This window comes from Lontra canadensis, unplaced genomic scaffold (assembly GCF_010015895.1).
Source record: "Lontra canadensis isolate GAN:19392208 unplaced genomic scaffold, GSC_riverotter_1.0 scaffold4, whole genome shotgun sequence".
Taxonomy (NCBI): Eukaryota; Metazoa; Chordata; class Mammalia; order Carnivora; family Mustelidae; genus Lontra; species Lontra canadensis.
In genome coordinates this window covers 38,709,866-38,730,789 of record NW_022630998.1, presented here as the reverse complement: position 1 = coordinate 38,730,789, position 20,924 = coordinate 38,709,866, and the positions used below count along the sequence as shown (strand labels likewise).

General features: G+C 43.9%; 1 protein-coding gene and 2 long non-coding RNA genes across 3 annotated transcripts; 1 reads left to right on the top strand and 2 right to left on the bottom strand.

Annotated features, from left to right (window-relative positions):
- Positions 1–370: 370 nt before the first annotated feature.
- Positions 371–3,088, bottom strand: LOC116861809. Its single transcript, XR_004381542.1, has 2 exons — positions 3,012–3,088; positions 371–641 (listed from the first exon to the last, which is right to left on the bottom strand). It is a non-coding gene; the product is annotated as an uncharacterized LOC116861809 (long non-coding RNA).
- Positions 3,089–3,589: 501 nt separating this feature from the next.
- Positions 3,590–4,693, top strand: TMEM174 (transmembrane protein 174). Its single transcript, XM_032848638.1, has 2 exons — positions 3,590–4,342; positions 4,532–4,693. Exons 1-2 carry the CDS (start codon positions 3,690–3,692, stop codon positions 4,635–4,637), a joined length of 759 nt encoding a protein of 252 aa, XP_032704529.1. The 5' UTR covers positions 3,590–3,689; the 3' UTR covers positions 4,638–4,693.
- A 2,215-nt stretch (positions 4,694–6,908) lies between these two features.
- On the bottom strand, positions 6,909–17,339 carry LOC116861803. The gene is made up of 4 exons (XR_004381541.1): positions 15,652–17,339; positions 12,157–12,299; positions 11,520–11,577; positions 6,909–8,525 (listed from the first exon to the last, which is right to left on the bottom strand). It is a non-coding gene; the product is annotated as an uncharacterized LOC116861803 (long non-coding RNA).
- Between the last annotated feature and the right edge of the window lie 3,585 nt (positions 17,340–20,924).

Genomic DNA, 20,924 nt, shown 5'->3' with positions numbered 1-20,924 from the left:
GGCCAAGAAACTCTGGGAAGACTCCATAAGACCCAAAAGGATGGATTCGGAGGACATCCAGGGTTGTGAGCACATGAAGTGCTGATGAGAGTGGTGTGGTTTGAGAGAGCATGGAAACTCCATCTGCCCGCGCCTGAATTACATCCTTTTCTAATAAATTGGTGATCTCGTAGACAAAACCCAAAAACCTCCAAGGAGGAAGCACTGTCTGGCTGGTGCTGGTCATTTTTTAAAAATTAACATATATGATATTAGTTTCATGTGAACAACATAATGATCTAATATTTATAGCTATTATGAAATAATCACAATAATTCTACTTACCATCCATCACCATACATAGTTACAGGATTTTTCTTTTTTTCTTGTGATGAGAACTTTTAAGATTTACTCTCTTGGCAACTTTCAAATATACAATATGATATTTCTGGTATTTCTGAAGGGGCCAGTGAGGCTGGTCTGGGTGTGTTGGGGGGGAATCCCCTGGAAATTGGAACTGTTACTACCAAGATGATGAATTCTTCTGGAGTGACAATGACAGTAAGAACAAGCAAAATAGGACATAGTAATTTATTTCTCCTTGCTCATACCTTGCAATCTCTCTCCAGTGCCACTGGTACCAGAGCCAAATATCGAGACACCTGGCAAAGGAAAAATGTACATAGTAGAGTCTTAGCAAAAGCAGAATATCTAAGGATGGTTTGCAGCTTAATTATCAGCATCATTTTCTTTTTGTTTTTCATACTAAAATAATTTTGTTTAAAAAATTTCTCTCCATGCTGACATACATTAATGGTTGAAATAATATGCAATCTACTAAATTTGAAATGTAATACTTATACTACATAATTCTAGAAGTTATCTATGTGTGGAAATGATGTATGTATAAGGATTTTATTAAACACATCATTAGTTAAATAAGATCTAAACAAAAAAGAGAGAAATCAAAATGACTTTAGAGGGAAAAGCAGAGTCAGATGTTCTTTTGTGCTTGTGGGTGTCCAGGGCCCAGATGCTGTGAGGTTGCCATGGTCAAACCTGAACATGACCCCAGGCCTTGGAGCTCAACATAGTTTTCATGATTGACTATAACCTGGTTGTTGAAAGGATGAAATGATGCCATGTATACTGAATACCTAGAATCACGCCTGGTCCATCGTAAGTGTTCAATAATCCTTAACACTTTGGGGGGATTTGGGTAACTTAGTTGGTTGAGGTTCTGACTTGTGATTTCAGCTCAGGTGGAGATCTCATGGGTCCTGGGATCGAGCCTCAAGTCGGGCTCCATGTTCAGTGGGGAGTCGGCCTGGGACTTTCTCCTTCTGCACCTCGCCCCACTCATGTGCACTCTCTTTTTTTCTCTCTCTCTCAAATAAATAATTCTGAAAAAAAAATCCCTAACACTTTTTTATATCAATTGAGATAAATACATAGAGTTTTTCCCCCTCCTTCATTCTGATGAGTGATGCATTAATTTTTGAATGTTGAACCATCCTTGCATTCCAAGAATAAATCCCAGTTTGTCATAGCATATAATTCTTTTAATATGCTATTGAATTTGATTTGTTAGGCTTTTTTAAATTGCTATTTATCATACATACAGAGTTTGAAATTTTGGAATGAGAGGCTAAATCAAGGTGACCTTGGAAATTTACTAGAGAATTTCCTGAACTGTCTGCTCTGAAAGTATTCCAGTTTTGCTTTTCTGGGGTATTTTCATAAATGTGATCGCTCAGCTCAGCTCTCTGAGTGTTCCCAGTCATTCTCTCAACTGCAAGAGGTTGTAGCTAAAGACAAATGAGAAGCATAAACTGAGTGGATTGAGAAGAATTTTGAAAGCCTAGCTTTTTCTAAATTCCAGGGTCTATTTCAGCGGTTAGCTCAGGGATTAAGAGCATGAAAAGAATGTCAGGCTAGCTGAGCAAAATTGTGTGTGTGTGTGTGTGTGTGTGTGTGTGTGTATGTGTGTGTTATTCTTTTTTTTTTTATCTTTATTTTTTAATTTTTTTTTATAAACATATAATGTATTTTTATCCCCAGGGGTACAGGTCTGTGAATCGCCAGGTTTACACACTTCACAGCACTCACTATAGCACATATCCTCCCCAATGTCCATAACCCCACCCCCCTCTCCCAACCCCACTCCCCTCAGCAACCCTCAATTTGTTTTGTGAGATTAAGAGTCATTTATGGTTTGTCTAGCTGAGCAAAATTTTAATGATTAAAGAGAAAAGCTGGCTTCCCTAGATCTTTGGTCCAGCTCGGTGGGGAAAAGGGCAGACCACTCCTACTACAGCACCACTCCACACTGGCTGCTCAGGGACACACTTGGGAAGATACCCAAGAGGGTCACCTGTTTGCTTTCCCATCTTGAAATGAAGTTAGAGACTACAGGCCTTATCTTATAGCAGGAAGGAGGCATTTTTGGTGGGGAACAAAGTCCTCACCAAAAGTCTCCCCCAACAAAGTCTCCCAAGAGCACTTGCAGTAAAGTTTACAAAGATTCTGATGAGAAAAGCCACTTGGGGCTCTTAGATGTCCTTGGAAATTTTGGTTCTGCTGGTCGAGTAAGGAACTCAGATTTTGCCTTTTAAACAAGTAGCCCTGGTGATTTTTATCATCAGGAAAGTTTGGGAAGCCCTGCCTAGGGCAAGAGGGCAACTGTTTTCCTGGACCTTCTGCTCAACATTGGCAAAGAAAGATAATATAATATTTAACCACCGAAGAAAGACATCTGTTTGGTTAAGACCTGTGCAGGAAAGGAAAAAAGGGCTACAGTTACTATTCTGCAGAAGAAGAAACGCATGGGGCTGCTTTGCAATTCTGTAGTTATGAATGCCAGATAATGTCATTGAAGGCGAAGCTTTCTTCCCTCAATTAGCTTGGGTTTGGTTGCAAAAACACATCAGCCTTGAAAACGTAGCTGCTGACTTCACCTTGGAGACCGAGGGCTGTGCTGCCACCATGGAGGGAGGGTGTGAAGCAAGTGTCCCCTAGATGCCAGCTCATACCTGATGCTTATTTGACCTTTGCCAGTGATGTGGTTAGTTTCCTAGGGTGTCCTTCCTCACCCACAGCTGGAGCTATTCCCCACATCTGAAAGCAAAAGTCACACAGGCTGGTCAGAAGACAGCTGTGCCTCAGAGCTCAGTGAGAGGCGTGGGAGGTTAAGCGTCATCCCAGCTCAAGATCCTGATGTGGGAAGGATGCACACAGAGTCATGAAATGCGTGTCTGTTTACTTCCATGAGCTGACTCAGCAGGAAAAGTGGATGAGATGTCTGAGCAAGTAATGGGTACATCAAGAGCCCCAGTCCCACCAGAGGCCCCGGAGGTAGTTTGGCCATCTCTATAGTCCTGGTTTTGGTAAAGGCCTTGGAAGAGTGCTTTTAGCATCTAGGAAAGCACCTCCCAGCATATGAGGACAGGCTCAAGTAGTTTTTGAATGAGTGAATGAAGGTGAATGAGAGAGAGCTTGTCACTGAATCGTAAAACAGGACCTCCAATTGTTGATAGTGTATGAGAAAACTTCAAGCTCCATTTCTCAGACCTTTACTCTTTGAAACAAAGTTCAGGCTTCTGCGTGTTATACTCTGTTAACCACAGAGGCCCAAAGTTCTTCCAAAACTGATCGGAGCCTGGGATTGCTCTTCTCAGCTCTTAGGAGCCCTCACACTCCCTTTCCCCTCCATGAAGCGGGGTGATCACAGGCAGACGATGGAGCAAGGCAGCAGCCGCTTGGAGGACTTCCCTCTCAACGTGTTTTCCGTCACTCCCTACACACCCAGCACCGCTGACATCCAGGTGTCCGATGACGACAAGGCGGGGGCCACCTTGCTCTTCTCAGGCATCTTCTTGGGACTGGTGGGGATCACGTTCACCGTCATGGGCTGGATCAAATACCAAGGTGTCTCCCACTTTGAATGGACCCAGCTCCTTGGACCTATCCTGTTGTCAGTCGGGGTGACATTCATCCTGATTGCCGTGTGCAAGTTCAAAATGCTCTCCTGCCAGGCGTGCAAGGAAAGTGAGGAAAGGGTCCTGGATTCGGAGCAGACGGCAGGAGGACAATCATTTGTTTTCACTGGTATCAACCAACCCATCACCTTCCATGGAGCCACTGTGGTGCAGTATATCCCTCCCCCTTATGGTTCTCAAGAACCCCTGGGGATGAACACTACCTACCTGCAGCCAGTGGTGAACCCCTGTGGTCTCATACCACCTGGAGGGGTGGTAACCGCCATGCCAAGCCCTCCTCAGTACTACACCATCTATCCTTCAGAGAATGCTGCTTTTGTTAGTGACCCAGAATACCCTTCCTTTGTGGCCGGTGGAAATGACAGGTATGTTGTGTGGAGTGGGGATGCACCTCTTCCAGCTGTCACAGTTGTGGCCCATGGCTTTGCCTGGTGTGTAAGGAAGGTGCTGGGAGAAGGCAAGCTTCTGTGTGGCATGTTGCCAAAATGGTGGCACTGGTTCCAAGAGAGGTGGTGTGGACTGTAATGGGTCTGTGTTTTCCGCTCCCATTTCAGATCCAGCCCTGATGCTGACCAGCTAGAAGAGACACAGCTGGGAGATGAGGTGTCTGCCTGCTTCTCTCCTCCCCGCTATGAGGAAATATACTCCCTCCCTCGCTAGACTATGATGCCAAAGGAATGGCATTAAAGTCATTGTTGCTGACAAATGAGGTGTCGTGTGTTATGACCTTTTGAGGTTAGAGAGCAGAGAAGCCAGCCAGCCTGACAGATAACAATTGAGGGGGGGTGGAGTGGGAGTGGGGCAGGAGGGGAGACAGGAAGGAAAATATCTGAGATGGGTAAAAATTAGGTGGGGGTGGAGGAAATTTCCTCCTCGTACAGCTGAATATTCCCTGCATATGGACATAGGCAGGAATTTCACTTGGTCCACAACCCACCCCTTTCCTACAGGAAGGCCCTGGTGTCTCAATTTTAATTCCAATAGCCAAAGGGAAAATCACCACTATTGTGACACTGGGAGTTTCCACGGCAGTGAGAGGGGGGTGGGCAGGGAGTAGGGAAGAGAAAATAGGTTTCACTGAAGATTTTCTAGCACCTGTTCTCAGCCCCCCAAGAGGGTTTGCAGATTCCCAAACAACATGGTTGCCATCCGGTGTCCCTTGAGGACTCTGGGTATCTTAAAGGCTGCAAAACCTTTTTTTAGTGGAATAAAATAAAATAATATCTCTGTTTAAAAAAGGGATTAGATAGGGGCACCTGGGTGGCTTAGTGGGTTAAGCCTCTGCCTTCGGCTCAGGTCATGATCCCAGGGTCCTGGGATCGAGCCCTGCATCAGGCTCTCTGCTCAGCGAGGAGCCTGCTTCCTCCTCTCTCTCTCTGCCTGCCTCTCTGCCTACTTGTGATCTGTCAAATAAATAAATAAAATCTTTTAAAAAAATTAAAATAATTAAAAAGGGATTAGAAAGCTGGCTACAAAATAAACTAAAAACCATACAAAATAAATATGATAGGATGACAGTGTCAATAAATCCTTACGTTATCACTGGGTCACAGTGATTCTTTGGCAAGGCTAAAACCTGGTTTGCCCACCAGGCTGGGATCTGTGTTGGAAAGGAGCTACCTGGGCCCAGTGACCAACAGAACATGGGGACCTCTCTAAGCACCTGTCTATGAGTTCTGCTGAATTAGACAAAATAGAGCCTCATGTGAGTACCTGGAAAATCATGAATCATGGAAACAATCCTTATGGTCAAGACAAGCTTGCCTTCTTTATAAAAGAAGTTGGTGTTCTTAATCTTCCTGAATCTGAACTATATAATAAACAACCACAACAGATCAAAGATTTAAGAAGAGACAGTTACAACTGTCGGGTTTTAAAAGACAATATTTTCTTTATTTTCCTGCCACTTGAGATAAGGGACACTCATCCCAAAGGAAGACAGGATTTAGCAATACCTTAAAATTTTGGTACTATGTGTATATAGAGAGTGATTTTAATTAATTTTTATCAAAGCATCTAGTTTTCCAAAGATATGATTAAAATATACTTGATACATTATTGTTGTGATTTGTATTTTATCTTAGGAACAGAACTTTTCTATATGAGAATTCATTTTGATGTATGATGATAGAAGGGGATGGAAAAACAGGATTTCCGTTTACAGAAGCAATATTCATGAAATACTGGATTCCTAGCTGAGGGCCATTGGTTCTGGGGAGGAAGTGTGGGGACAGGGACACAGCCATGCATCACCAGCAGCATACCCACTGGCCATGACACCCTGCATGCCTGCCTCCCTGACCCCCTTTCCCTGCTCATCCTCACTCAGCCCACAGCTTTAGATTCCTGGATTTGGGTTATAATGAGCATCAAGGAAAGCTCAAACAGGAAAAAGATGTGTCCACATGTGGCAGCTGGGCAGGCAGGACTGCCGATTTCTCCCAGGCATTCTGGGAGTCCCACATGCAGGGAAGTGGCCTTGGGGAGTCTTTATCTCCAGGCAGAATGATTCAGCGCCAACTGTTCCTAAGAGAGAAAAAGGGCTAACAAAGAGATAACTGATGCCTCCCAGATGGACTCAGAGCTTCAGGAGCTCAGGGTGGGTGGCAGGCCTGCAATGGTAGGGGGCAGGAGTGGAGGGATGGAAATGTGTTCATTCATTCAACATTTATTGAGTATCTCCTCTGTGGCCAGACATGGGCAATCAAGTGGAGATATAGAAGTGAAACACTTAACCACCAGAGAGCACATCTTCTGCTCTGCCCTCATAGATCTTCTTGTCTGGGGGGCAGGGGGTGGAGAGATCTGACCAGTTACTCTCCAACATCCAAGAGGGGTCCTGTAGCTTCAAGAGGGACTTGGACTGGTCAGGAGGGTCATGGGGGGCCTGCTTGAGGAAATGTAGTCAAGGCCCTCGACTTTCATAACACCAGGGAGCGCTGTTCAGAATGTATAGCCATGTGACTGGTGTATCTTGACCTCTGAGGATTGTGCTGGGAGCTGCAGGAACAGCTGCTGATACCCAGTCAAAGAGAAGGAGGGAGATGGCTGGCAACCCCTAGGTGTCAGGGGGCGTCTTGCAGGCTGTGGAAACTGACAGTCCCGCTGCAGCCGCACTCAAACAGAGATGCCTTCTGCTACTCGACAATCCCACCCCCTTGCTCTCTGGCTTCTGGACAACACGCTCTCTGTCTTTATTTGGGGTGGCGGGCACCAGCATGATGGTAAGCCCACTGCATGGCTTTTGGATCCCAACCCCAGGTCCTTCCTTGGTCTCTCTGACCAGCAAGGATATATTCCTGACAGGTTTCCAGTTTGTCAGCCAGAAGTCTGCCTTTTAGCATTCTTTCTTGCAGTATGGAGGACTGCGACCCTGGGACAGTGGGTTAGAGTCTGTCTGGTCCAGGCTATGCTATCCACGCTGAGATTATCAGTGGGGGAAGTGGCCCTGGTTTCAGGCACATGCTCAAAGGTTCAGTGCCCAGGCCAGAACCCAAGGGGTCAGCCTCGTTGCTCCTTTTAGGTTGTGTCTGGAGAGCAACTGGAAAGCTACTGAATGGCCTAAATGGGGAGGGAGCTGTGATCTGAGTGAACACTTACTGGTTTGGCCAAGACCCAGAGTCATCTGGGGGTAATAGTGACCTTGCTGGCAAAGCTCAGACCCAAGAGACCAGGGCACCAGGGAACACCCTTCCCTACCCTTGCCTTCAGTGGGGCACATGTTCTGGCTGTCTATATAGAATTCAGAAGAAAACTAAAAGGTTTTGTTAATCAAAGGAGACAGGCTCCTTAAGAATGTAATGTTGTCTGGAAACATCTCCCAGGAGCCGACTAGGGCTGGGTCTTTTGGCTGGAGAGATGGATGATAGCTGACCATCCTGACAGGGTAGGACAGGAATTACTGAGGCCTATGAGGTGGGGCCTGGCCACCAAGGGGAAGATACTTTCACAAAGCTCTTAGGATGTCTTCTTTCTGCCCTTGGGCCCACAGAGGGACAGATCCCCTGTGCAGTGTGGGTCTGGGTTCACTCCCTCCTGCAGAACCCTGGGAGGTGTCTAGCACAGGTGGGGCACTCCCCAGACACCACGGTCCTTCTTCCTTTGCTCCCCTGTGCCAGGCATGAATCTCAGTTTCACTTGCCCTCAGTGGCTCTCGACTACAAAATCAGCCCTTTCAGAACCCTCCCCACTTATTTGGCAGAGGGTGGGGGTACAGCATAAAAATAAAACCTCTTGTTTGTGAAGAACTGGCTGTGGGTATCTGTTTTCAGCTTCTGACCTCTGGGGTGCCTCATTGGCTTTGTTGACTGTTGGATCCCTGGAGCAGAGCCGGCTGAAGCCCCATGTCCCCCCAATGGCTGGTGTTGCTCCCCCAAACAGAAGATCCTCATAGGAACCAAGGCGTAGACTTCTTACCAACAAAGAGAGTTTCCTGCCTGGTTCTCAGTAGTGGCCGTGCTTGTCAAGGTCACCAGGGCGCTGTCTGCAGACTGCAACTCACACCACTTGGCCCCATGCAGGTTCCTCCACACAGCCAGCACCTGGCTCCTCCACACAGCCAGCACCTGGCTCCTGTCAAAAAACAAATGTGAAATAAAGAAATTATCTATCAAATAGATAATTCAGGAGCACTCTAGAGCAACTAGCTGTTCTGGTATTTCCTCATTATGAAAATTTTCAAACGAATACAAGAGTAGAGAAAACAGTACATCAAACCCTGTGTGGCCACCACCAACCTCAACTCATGGCCCATCCTATTTCATTTGGACCCCATCCACAATTCCCCAACTGCATTTTTATTTTTTTCCAGGGTTTTTCATATTTTTATTTTATTTTTTTAAGATTTTATTTATTTATTTGACAGACAGACATTACAAGTAGGCAGAGAGGCAGGCAGAGAGAGAGAGGAGGAAGCAGGCTCCCCGCTGAGCAGAGAGCCCGATGTGGGACTTGATCCCAGGACCCTGGAATCATGACCTGAGCCAAAGGCAGAGGCTTAACCCACTGAGCCACCCAGGTGCCCTATTTTATTTTTTTTAACAGTTTCCTTTTTCTTTTTTTGAATGGAAGTATAATTGACGTACAACATTTTGTTAGTTTCAGGAGTACCACATAATGATTGATATTTGTAGCACCCAACTGGATTTTTAAAAAGGGAATCATGTCATCCTAAAATATTTCATTGTGTATCTTTAAAAGGTAAAGCTAACAGGGTAATGGGTAGTAAGGAGGGCACGTGTGGTGATGAGCACTGGGAGTTATACGCAACTAATGAACCGTTGAACACTACATCAGAAACTAATTATGTACTATACGCTGGCTAATTGGACATAATAAAAAGAAAGAAAAAAGGTAAAGACTCAAAAAAAAAATAACACCATTATTATGTCTAAAAAATTTACACTTAATGTCATCAAATACCTAGTTAGTATTTAACTTATCCCACTTTACTTTACTTTATTTTTAGCTCTTCATTTTGCTTAATCAGGATCCAAATGAGATTAGCTTTTGTTAAATGCATCCTGAATTTCTAGTTATGCTATACCACCTTTTGGGAGGCAGACAGTTGGCAAATTATTCATGGTAGCCGATTTATATTTATTAAATTTCACTTTCCAGACAAAAATTTTTTCAGGGCTCTTCACTTTGTATCTCCTCCTCTGTCAGTTCCCTGACACTCTAGGACTTCTCTGGAATTAGAAACTTATTTTTCCTGATTTTAGCACATTATTAGGAATGATCCTAAACATGGGCCTAGAAGAAATAAATACATGAAAACAAAAAGAGATCTTCAAGTGAATGTTTAGTTGAGAAATACCTGTTGCAGAATAGTGTCAGGTGTATCTCAAAACTCTGACAACCTTTAGCATTTCTGACTTGGTAGGAAAAAAAAAGTTCTTTCCTCTAGAAATCATAAAAACTCCTTTGAACATTTCAGAAGTGGGAACAAGAGTCTCTTTTAAGAATTAGGCAGGGGCTCTGGGTGGCTCAGTTGGTTAAGCCTCCAACTCCTGATTTTGGTTCAGGTCGTAAGCTCAGGGTCCTGGGATGGAGCCCCACGTTGGGCTCCATTCTCAGCAGGAAGTCTCCTTGAGATTCTCTCTTTCTCTCCCTCTGCCCCTCCCCTTGCTTGCTCTCTCTCTCTAAAATAAGTAAATACAGCTTTACAATAAATAAATAAGTAAATGATGGGCAAAGTCTCTTGCTGAACTTTAAAATATTACCTGGTACAATCAAATTCACAGAGGTTGTTTGGGGACCTCTCACCAATGAGTTCCCTATTCTCCTCAAATTAAAAATGAATGTATTTTCTGGACATGCCTACAACTTCTCCTTTGAAGGTGGTTAGTATAAATGTGTATGTGCGTGTGTGTTCACCTATACTCTCTTATAGAATGTGATTTATGGATTTCTTGCCCATTTACTACCTGTAAATCATCAAGAGTTTTATGTCCCAAGCAGTCAGCAGTTGGTTATAAAATCAACAGAGAGCTGTACTAAATAAACCTTTCCTGGATTGCTCTTAAGAATTGATGACAAATCAGAAAGTGAAGACAACTCCATGGGAATGATTCTTACCTGCCTCTGGGATACCTCAAAGGTCTCAGATACAGGAATTTTATTTGTCGTGAGCTTTTAAGAAGATTAATAACCAGATGAACTGGGAAGGAAATCAGTTTTCTGGGTGCCAGAAGTTTTCTCCTGAAAGAAAGAATTTGTCCTCTAGTACAAAACTTACATTTGTGTAAATCATAGACACAACTATGTGTGCTGGGGTCTGATGATACACAAGGGGCTGAAAATGAAGCATATGTAAGAAGTCAGTGATCTTCCTGTTAGAATCCTCACATTTATTAGCTTAAAGAAATAAATTTTAAAAAGGAATGTGTGTGTGTATACTTTTTAAATATATATGTTTCTCAATAAATACATAAGAACTGAGAATGGTCATTTCTGACGCTAGGGTGGGAGACTCATTTTTCATTTTAGTCCATGCTAATTAATGAATTTTTTTTTTACCATGTTCATTTACAACCTGTTCAAAGAATTATTTTTATAATAGAGGAAGAAGAGGGGCGCGTGGGTGGCTCAGTCGTTAAGCAGCTGCCTTCACCTCGGGTCATGATCCTGGAGTCCTGGGATTAAGCTCTGCATTGGGCTCTCTACCCCACGGGAAGTCGGCTTCTCCCTCTCCCACTCCCCCTGCTTGTGTTCCCTCTCTCGCTGTTTCTCTGTCAAATAAATAAATAAAATCTTAAAAAAAAAAAAAAAGAAGAAGAAATAGAGGAAGAAGAGAAGGAGATGATCTCTCTCCATGTGTTTTTACTGTTAACATCATCTTCTTGAGTCCCGAGGTAATAATGTTCATTGTCACCGCTGCTTATATATCCCACAGATAAACACACAAGACACATAGATGCAAATTCAGTGTGTATACAGATGTGGACACAAGTACCTTGCAATATGAACCACAGTTTTACATGGACACACACATATAAGGGCTCGGGGGACATAACCGAGTGTTCACTGTCCATCACTCACCATGTGTGTGAAAGAGTTTTCACACATCCATGTTGTCACTGAAGTCCTCTATGGGCTCCTGTTCAATGTTAGGTAAACACAGACCAATGTCAATGTAGCCGCAGCACACAGAGAGTCATGAGTCAGATTCCACAGGTTCTTTCTTTGATCATTTTCTCAACCCAGCCTCCACCGTCATACCTTGAAAACCTGCTTACCCCAGCAGCCATTCATTTACCTTTGTACCTTCAGAGGTGAAACAGAGAGCAACCCAAGTTACCTGATTCCTCATTGGAAGAAGCTACAGGACTAACTGTGCACCATTTTCTCCTCTTTCCTCTCTGGATGGGCCTGCAAGGACATCAGTGCCTGCAGCAGCCACCCTCAGCCCTTTCCCTCCCGGTCCCTGCCGGGCCCTCCCACTCCCCAGCTTCCTTCTGGGCCTCTGGGGCTGGCCTGATCCCACTTCAGCCAGGAAGGATGCTCTGATCCCTCAACAGTGTGAACAGGAGCCAGAAAAACATGTTTGGAATTTTTCAGAGGGCAAATAGACTACGAAGGGAAAACAAATCTCTGTCTGCAAAGCTCCAAAGAGAACAGGTTTAGACTAGGGTGTGTCTGCATCTCATTCGGCCCCTCGGAGGCCACAGGGACTCACCCTTGGGGGTCACCTTTCTGGTCCCGGTGCTCCGCTGACGCCTGGATGGACCTCCCAGCTTCCTCTGCGGTTCTCGAAGGCCTGTGGCAGGAGGCACCCCATGGCTACTTAGACTTGCGTATTCAGCTGACATCTTTTCAAACCTGAACAAAGTGAGTTTGTTACTTCAAGAGAAGCAACTGACAGCATTTGTGGCCCACAGTAATATTCAACCTTTCAAGGGAAAATGAGAATTTCTGAAAAACTTCTATCATCATGAGCTTGACATTCTTAAAAATGTAATTTAAAAAAATATTATATAACGAGATGTGCCAACATTCGAAAGGACCGTATAACTCAGTGAACAAGTATTTTCCACATGAGTACTAGATGATGTTTCAAAATCATGCCCGTGTACAACATGCGTTCAACATGCTAGATGGACCAATGGGTTTTCATGTACTAGAGTACAAAATATTCATTGATATGATTTCAGATTCCACACTGCAACTAGCCTTTAAGAAACTTCCATGTGAGTTTTGAAGTAGTATCAAAAAATAATATCTATGATTATCTGAAAAGCTTTAAAAAAACTTCTATAGGGGCGCCTGGGTGGCTCAGTGGGTTAAGCCGCTGCCTTCGGCTCAGGTCATGATCTCAGGGTCCTGGGATCGAGTCCCGCATCGGGCTCTCTGCTCAGCAGGGAGCCTGCTTCTCTCTCTCTCTCTCTCTCTCCCTCTCTGCCTGCCTCTCTGTCTACTTGTGATCTCTGTCAAATAAATAAATAAAATCTTTAAAAAAAAAAAAAAACTTCTATATTTTCCAACTTATACATCTGTGTGAAACCAGATTCTCTTCATATAATTCAACCAAAACAACACATTGCAACAGATTCAATGGGAAAGCAGATATGAGAATCTTGCTGTGTTCTGTTGGATATTTTTCAAAAATTTAAAAATTAGAAAGAAATACCACTCTTCTAACCTTTTTTTCCACATAGGAAATAATACGGTATTTAATATGTAAAGGATATATAATTGTAATTTTGTTTTTTCCTTTCTCTATTTTTTTAAAGTTATTTTGTTTATTTAAGTCATCTCCACACGCAACATAGGGCTTGAACTCACAATTCTAAGATGAAGCAAGAGTTGCATGCTCTTCCAACTGAGCCAGCCAGGTGCCCCTGTAATTTTTATTTTATTTTATTTTTTTAAAAAGATTTTACTTATTTATTTGAGAGATAGAGAGAGAGAGAGAAAGAACAAGAGACAGAGAAGGAGCAGGGGGAGGGGCACAGGGAGAGAGAGAAGCAGACTCCCTGTTGGGATCATGACCTGAGCCAAAGGCAGACACTTAACGAACTGAGCCATCCAAGGCGCCCCTGTAATTTTTATTTTTATGTTTTAATTTTTTTGAAGATCTTAGTGCTTTCTAAAATTTTTTCAGCATTATTGAGGTATAACTGACAAGTAAAATGATAAGATTTTAAACTGTACAATGTGATGATTTAATATAGATAATGTAATTTTTTAATGCTTAAACAAATAAATATTTAATCTTTTTTTGGTTTTAATTTCTAATACAGTAAGTACTAATAGATATCACATAAACAAAAATTCTTTGCGTTCCTCAATATATTTCAAGGGTATAAGTGATTTCCAAGAGACAAACTGTTGAGAACAGCTGGTCTATATGATTAGGGACAGATAAGAAGCAGGGGCAATGAAACTACCTAAAACACTACATTTTTTAGCCTCCTTTGCAGCTAAGTTTGAGCATGTAATGAAGTTCTGGCCAACAGGATGTAAACAGAAATTTGGGGACAAGGCTTCCAGGAAGACTCCCTGGAAAATAGATAGCTAGGGGAATTCCTTTTTTGATTCTTGCTTTTCCTCATTCTGAAAGACTACAACTTGTACATAGTTACAGAACACCTAGCAGCCAGCTCAGATAGCAAGGCGACCCTGAGAATAGAAGCTACTTATAAAGATGGAGCAGAAAGACAGAAAATGTTGAGTCCTCAATGACTGTGATGCAGGTTGTATACTCTAGACTTCTTTTAAATGGAAGAGAAGAAAAGTTTTGAATCTTGTTTAAGCCACCATTATTTTGACTTTTCTGCTACATGTAGGAAAGCAAGTTATGTCTTTAAGTGTGACAATGTGCTAAGATTAGCCACAAAGGGCCCATTTTTATGTGGATTATATAACTATGTATGTATTTTTAAGACTGGGTTTCACTCCCATGCCAACCATTGTATCAAGGTATGATACTGAGAAAACATTTCTCAGGGTTAGCATTATAGGCAGTCAGAAATTCATTCAAGTCTTTATCAGCAAACATTCAGGAGGCTCATGCTATTGGCAGACAGAGAGCCAGGCATTGGGTCTACATACGCTCAGAGCCCTCGGGGTCCATGGAGGGAGCCGCCTCACCCCAGGAACTAGCATGGCCCTCACGGCTCTGCTGTGGGCCCCAGAGTGAGATAACCGACTATTCTCAGTGTAGAGAGAGAAGTAGACAGCTCGTCCCTTAATTGGTATTTCTGGGGCAGGCCTTAAAATTCTCTTGAGCAAATTTCATTGTCACCCGCACTCACTGAACCAGAATGGCCCAAATAAACAAAGAGGCTTGCCCTCCCCTCTCCTTAACGCTGATGGGTTGACAGATCGCATTCCCATGACCAGCCACGTCAGTTACTGCGGGCCGTCTCATGCTACACCATCACTCCGGTAACCAGCCTGATCTGAAGTATAGCTGCAGAAGGTCAACAAACCTTGTCCATGGGATCACCTGTTGCTAAAATCTTTTAAGCAAAGGTAACTTCTTGTGGAACCCTAGAGCAGTCTCCTCCCTCCTGTTCTACACAGTCTATAACCATTTCCTGGGAGCATCACAGGTGAGAACGGGATGAAGGAGAAATGTACAAAGGACTTATTCATGAAGGTTGGCGCATTCCAGAAGGGGGGCATTTCCAGAGTAACCAGGTTTCCCTCAGGCTCCTTGGGTTCAGGGTGGACTCAGGCCAGACCTGACCACTGCACAGCCTGCTAGGGATCAGACATGGTGACACTGTTGATCAAGAACTATAACGTCTGCAGAGTTGTGATTAGTAATACATGCTGCCCTGACAGGGAAAGTAGGGTCAAGTACAAGCCTGGGTGGGATGCCACTTATTAGCTAGGTGACTTCAGGCAAGTTGCTTCACCTTGCTGAGTGCAAGTAATAGTTACATATGGTTCCTCAAATAATGCTGTTCACTCTAGCATTGGGGGTATAGGCCAAAATATGCTAACATCGTTAGAGAAATTATTTTTCTATTAATTTTATGCTATCATGATCCATCACTTGGAATTAGATTTGTTTTCATGTCACTTAAAACCCCGAATAACAGGAACTCAAACAGGAGAAGTTTATATCTCTCTTCCATATAAAAGCCCAGATGTAGATAGGACAGGGATTATCCCTACCATTGGTGGTTCGGATGCCGATCTTTCCACCATTTTTATTCATCACCTTGCATTCTTCTTCAAAGTCATCTCATGGTCCCAAGTGACTGTGGAAGTTTGGCATTATGTCCCCATTCTAGAAGGCAGAAGGGAAAAGAAAAGAAAAAGAAATGAAAAAAGGACAAACCTCACATCTGATTAGATTCTCTTAAAGAAAGCCTTCCTGGAAGCTCCATGTTCTACTTCCACTTCTGCCTCACCAACCAGAGTTTGGTCCTGTGGCTTCAACAAGCTCAAGGCGTTCTGGGAAACAGGGTTGTTTTTTGTTCCTGCTGTTCTATTGCAAAGGGAAGAGAGTAGAACGGATGCTGGGTAGCAGCTAGCGGCCTCTTCCATACTTGGTCCTTCCTCTCTTACTCAGGCTAGATTCAACTATCCGCTCAAGAATGTGGAACTTTTCAGAAAATGTTTGTTTTGAATCCCTCTGCTGAACCAAAAATACTAACTTTGAAATGCCAAGTCTAAATACACATGCCAGATGTAAGGTTTTAGCCCAAGAAGCTTGCCTTGTAATTTTAGAACAACAGATGCACTCATCAGCGGGAAGCATCAATGAGTTACAGAGCATCTAACTCATAAAACAGGCAAGGTTTGGACTGTACCATGACACCAAGAACTTACTGTGTCACATACTTGTCTCACTTCTCTAAGTTTTTGTGGGATTTTCCATGTCCCCCATCTTCACATGTGAAGGACGTTAGTTGTTAGGGAAACAGTGACATTAAATTCACATGGCAGGATTTAATGATATTGACATATTCATAACAAAGTACATTCATTCCAGAAGCTGGGATTTAATGATTTGAATTGCTCAGAGTTTAACTGGTTCTCTGAGTTCAGGGTGGGGAGAGAGGGGGGAGAGTATAGGAAGCCAGACACCTTTGGGAGCTGCCATAACTTCTTTGGGGCATTAGAGCTATATTTAGTGCAATTAAGTTGCTAATTCAGTAAAAACTACTACAGTTCCCTTGTGGTCTGACAGAGTAAAATGCAGCTGCTAACAGTGGCTGATTTATAACCTAGGCATCAGGGGAAACAAGCCAGATTCTTCTGAGGGCCTAAATCACTCAGCCAGGAGATCAAAACAGCATGATTCCCCTGGGTAGAGTGACAGACAGGCAGCCTCCAAAACCCAGCTTGACAAACTCCCCATTTTCAGCAGGATTAGACCCCTGCCTCTCCCTCATCCTTCAGAGGATGCAGAAAGTATAAGAGAGCCTTCAAAGGCTCAGAGGTCAGTACCTACACTCTCTTCAACCTCAGGGAAACTGACTCAAGAGGCAGAGAAGTATGTATTTAATCTGTGATCTCCCCTACTAGCAAGTTCAGGTCATTGAAGATGACATATGTGTATGGGCAGGGCCAATTTGACGGGCTAAGACATTGTACACCACACATCCCCCAGCGGACACCATTCACAGCATAGTCTAATTCAGTGGTTCTCAAACATGGCCACATATTAGAGCCACCTGAACAGCTTGAAAAATCCCAGTGCCAACACTGCATCTCAGACCAATTAAATCAGACTCTCTAGAGGAGAGACCAAGATGTCAATAATATTTAAAGTCACCCAAGTGATTCCAATGTGCAACCAAGTTTAAGAAAACCAATGGTCTGACTCACGTATACTTTGATGTGAATGGTGTCCCCTGCAGCTATACTGAGGATAACCTGCCCAGACTTATGCCATAGCCTTGAGTGGGGGTTGAGAAGCAAAGAGATGGCAGAGGACAGTAGAGAGATGAGTATGCCTTCCCCCCCAAAAGAACTGAAAAGGAAATCTAGAAATTGGGCCCCAAACCAGCAATCTATGCCTAGGGTTAAAAATGAAGGCATTGTATAATTTGGGTTTTCTGGATGGCTTACATGATCCCCAATTTTACTTCTAATCTACCCCAGGTCTTGAACTTCATTTCTTGGGTATTTTCCAAGACTTGTATTTTAGGGCACCTGGGTGGCTCAGTGGGTTAAGCCTCTGCCTTCGGCTCAGGTCGTGATCCCAGGATCCTGGGATCGAGTCCCGCATTGGGCTCTCTGCTTCTGCAGGGAGACTGCTTCTCACCCCCTCTTTCTGCCTGCCTCTCTGCCTACCTGTACTCTCTGTCAAATAAATAAACAAAATCTTAAAAAAAATTTTAAAAAATAAGAAAGACTTAAAAAAAAAGACTCATATTTTATGTAATTAAAACAGTAACTCCTACCAAGTATCACTTTCTCAATACCATTACTCTTAGATCACGCAGCTCATCCAGACTTGGTCCCAGACTGTGTGGGTTGAGGCCCCTTCCCTATCAGACCCAGATACCATTAGAAGCAGAGGACTGGTTTTCCATGAGCTTCTACACAGAGCTTTTTCATTTATGTTGTCTGCTGGGAATCTTTTTCTTTTCATTTTCCTCTTTGACTTTTCAATTCCTGCGCAAAGACTTAGAGGCTAGAGTCTGTGGGTGAAATCAGCCCTGGGGATGTAGCCTCCTCCTTGGGAACCTCTTTCTAGAGCTGGGGCCTCAGGTCAGATGGCCCCACTGACCCCTCTCTGCCACCCAAAGGCTCTATGTCTGGCACAAGGGAAACACTCAGCGGCGCTTCGGAGAACATGTGTATAGAGGAATAATGCGGGGACAAACCACGCGAGAAGGCGGCTCTGGGCGCTGAGAAGTAGAGTATGTCCCAACAGACGAAGTGCTGAATAGCTGTAAATCTGGCTGAGGCCTCTCCGGGCCTCCATCTCCACTCAGCCCTGTGAAAGGGGTCTCCTACACTGTCCTGCTGGATCAGCAGGCACTCTGGGACCTCAGTGGCCCTCGAGCTCACCTGCAGTCACCAGGTCTTGGGACCGCATGCAAAGAGCAGAACAGTCAAGGGCTGACTCCCATAGTCCCAGGATTTGGTTTCTTACTGGCTGAGTAACTTTGAGTATTTCCATGAAAATTGCCATACTTCTGTCCCCTTTATCCGTTGAGTGGAACTGTCTGGGCCTCTTGTGTTGCTTAGCATGTGCCTGGAGCCACGGTAGGAGCTTTGTAAAGTAAGGCAATGGTATTCTCTCACAGGCTCCAGTCCAAGATTTCATTGCCTTCACCAGGGAAAACTGGCGGAGGGAACCTGGTCACACCTACCCCCGGTTGGGGGCCATGTCTCCAGACCATGGAGTGTGTTTCATGGATCTAGTGATAATCAAACTCTTTTTTGAGTAGAATACAGTAAATTCTGAGGTCCTGGTTCCATCTTTTTCTTTAAGGACATGGAGTAGTGTTTAAAAAAGTAGGTTCTGGAGTCAGAATGACTTCCTTGTCTCATTTCATCACTCTGTGAAGACCTTTGGTGAGTTCTTGCCTTCACTTAGTCTCAGTTTCCCTATCTGTGAGATGGAAGCAACCCTAGAATTCAGGTCAAATATACGGCTTATTGAGAGAACCAAAGGATATAATGTCTGGAACATAACTAGCACCTGATAAAAATGACGGATATTACTGGAAAGTCTTATTTGCAACCCCTGCTCCCATGAACTAGGCCTATGGCCCTCTTCTGACCCCATGGATTCCCACAGCAGTTCCTGCCCACCTCAGGCCTGCTTGGCTTCAAATACTCCCAGAGAGCTCCATTTTCCAGGAGTTCCCCTTCCAGAGGGTCCCCACCTGATAGAAATTCCTTACGTAAAAGAGAGTTCTGGCTTCCTAGAACAATCATCACTCAAGAAAATCTTCCCACAGTGGATCACTTATCTCCACAGGCCCCCATTAAATCACCTCTCCATTCCTATTGCTCCTGTTGGCAGACCAAGTCCTGTTTCAGCAGGGCTGATAGCTTTATTCCAAGGTGCTCGTGCCTTTGAAAATGGACACTTTCCCCCAAGTGTGCCACCCCACAGCCTGCCAGCCTGCTCCCTGCAAACACGGGGGGGGGGATGCCTGCCCAAACTGGCAACTGCTAAGTCTAATAATAACTTGCACCCTGTGTGATGAACTATTTTGTGTTTCTTCATGGTCGGAGTCCCACCCACATCAACTTGACATCACTGTTTCCATAGTAAATAATAATCTTCAAATGGAATACAGCGGGAGCTGAAAGCCCCACAAAATGCAGCCAAATGAGACAAACATGTTCCTTCCACAATGGATACAATGACGCGGTAGGGCCACAAGCCTATGTATTTATGTTCCAGATGACCTCCATATCTCAACCCCTGGTTCTTCCATTCAACCAGGAATGGGAGGACTTGCAACTATGAAAACAACACACCACAACCTTACAGACCCTCTGGGAGCATATATTTTTATAGAGAGACATGACTCATCCGTTAACTGTTAAGACTTATTCTTGCGATCCCATATCCGGAGCATGTGTTAATCCTCAACGTTTCAAAGGAGGTATTTGGACTTGAGTTCTCTGCAGCATTTAAAGCAGACCCTGGGGTCCTGCTTTCATTCACTCACCGTCTGGAGCCCTCGCTTAGCATCCCGGATAAGTTCTTTTCACAGGTTAGGTGTTGAATGCAAGCTCCTTAAGGGCAGGGCCCAGTCTTTAACAGATACCTCGATTTCCCAGAACCCAGCACACAGAAGAAGGTGTTTAAATTTGCTTATGGACAGAACAGAATGCTGTCCAAGAGAGAAGAGAACCCTTTTGACAGGTAACATCTGAATACATTTAAGGGCACTTTTGTTTCTGGATATTGTATAAAGACATTAACTCACCCTTACCTTCCTGTGGTCCATGGATTGGCAGCATGACATCACATTGAGGTTGTTAGAAATGGAGACTCTTAGGCCCAGACTTCCTGAGTCAGAACCCTCATTTAAACAAGATCTTCTGATCATTCACATACATATTAAATATCGAGAAGCCCTTGTGGGTCTACACCACCTTCATTGCAATGGTTGAGAGGGCTGTTCATGTAAGGGTCTGGGTATGTGGAAGGCGGGTGAGAGAGAAGCCAATAATATTTATTGAGTTCAAAAAGAGCCTCGGAGGTAGGTACTATCATCATTCTATTTCACCAGCTAGCAAGATGTGGAGACAGAATCAAACCTATAGAGTCCATGTTCATAAACCATTATGTTATGTCCACTAGGAATTAAAGAAATCTTCTTATTCCAGTAATACTTTAGATGAATTCCAGCTTACAGTCAGGTAGTAGCTTCCTACGTGAAGCATTAACATATTGATAGGACTTAGGGCAGCCTGTATTCCATACCTTACATGAGTAACACATGCTTACTGTAGAAGAATTAGAAAATACAGATAAGCTAAAAGAAGTAAAAACTACCCAATAATGAC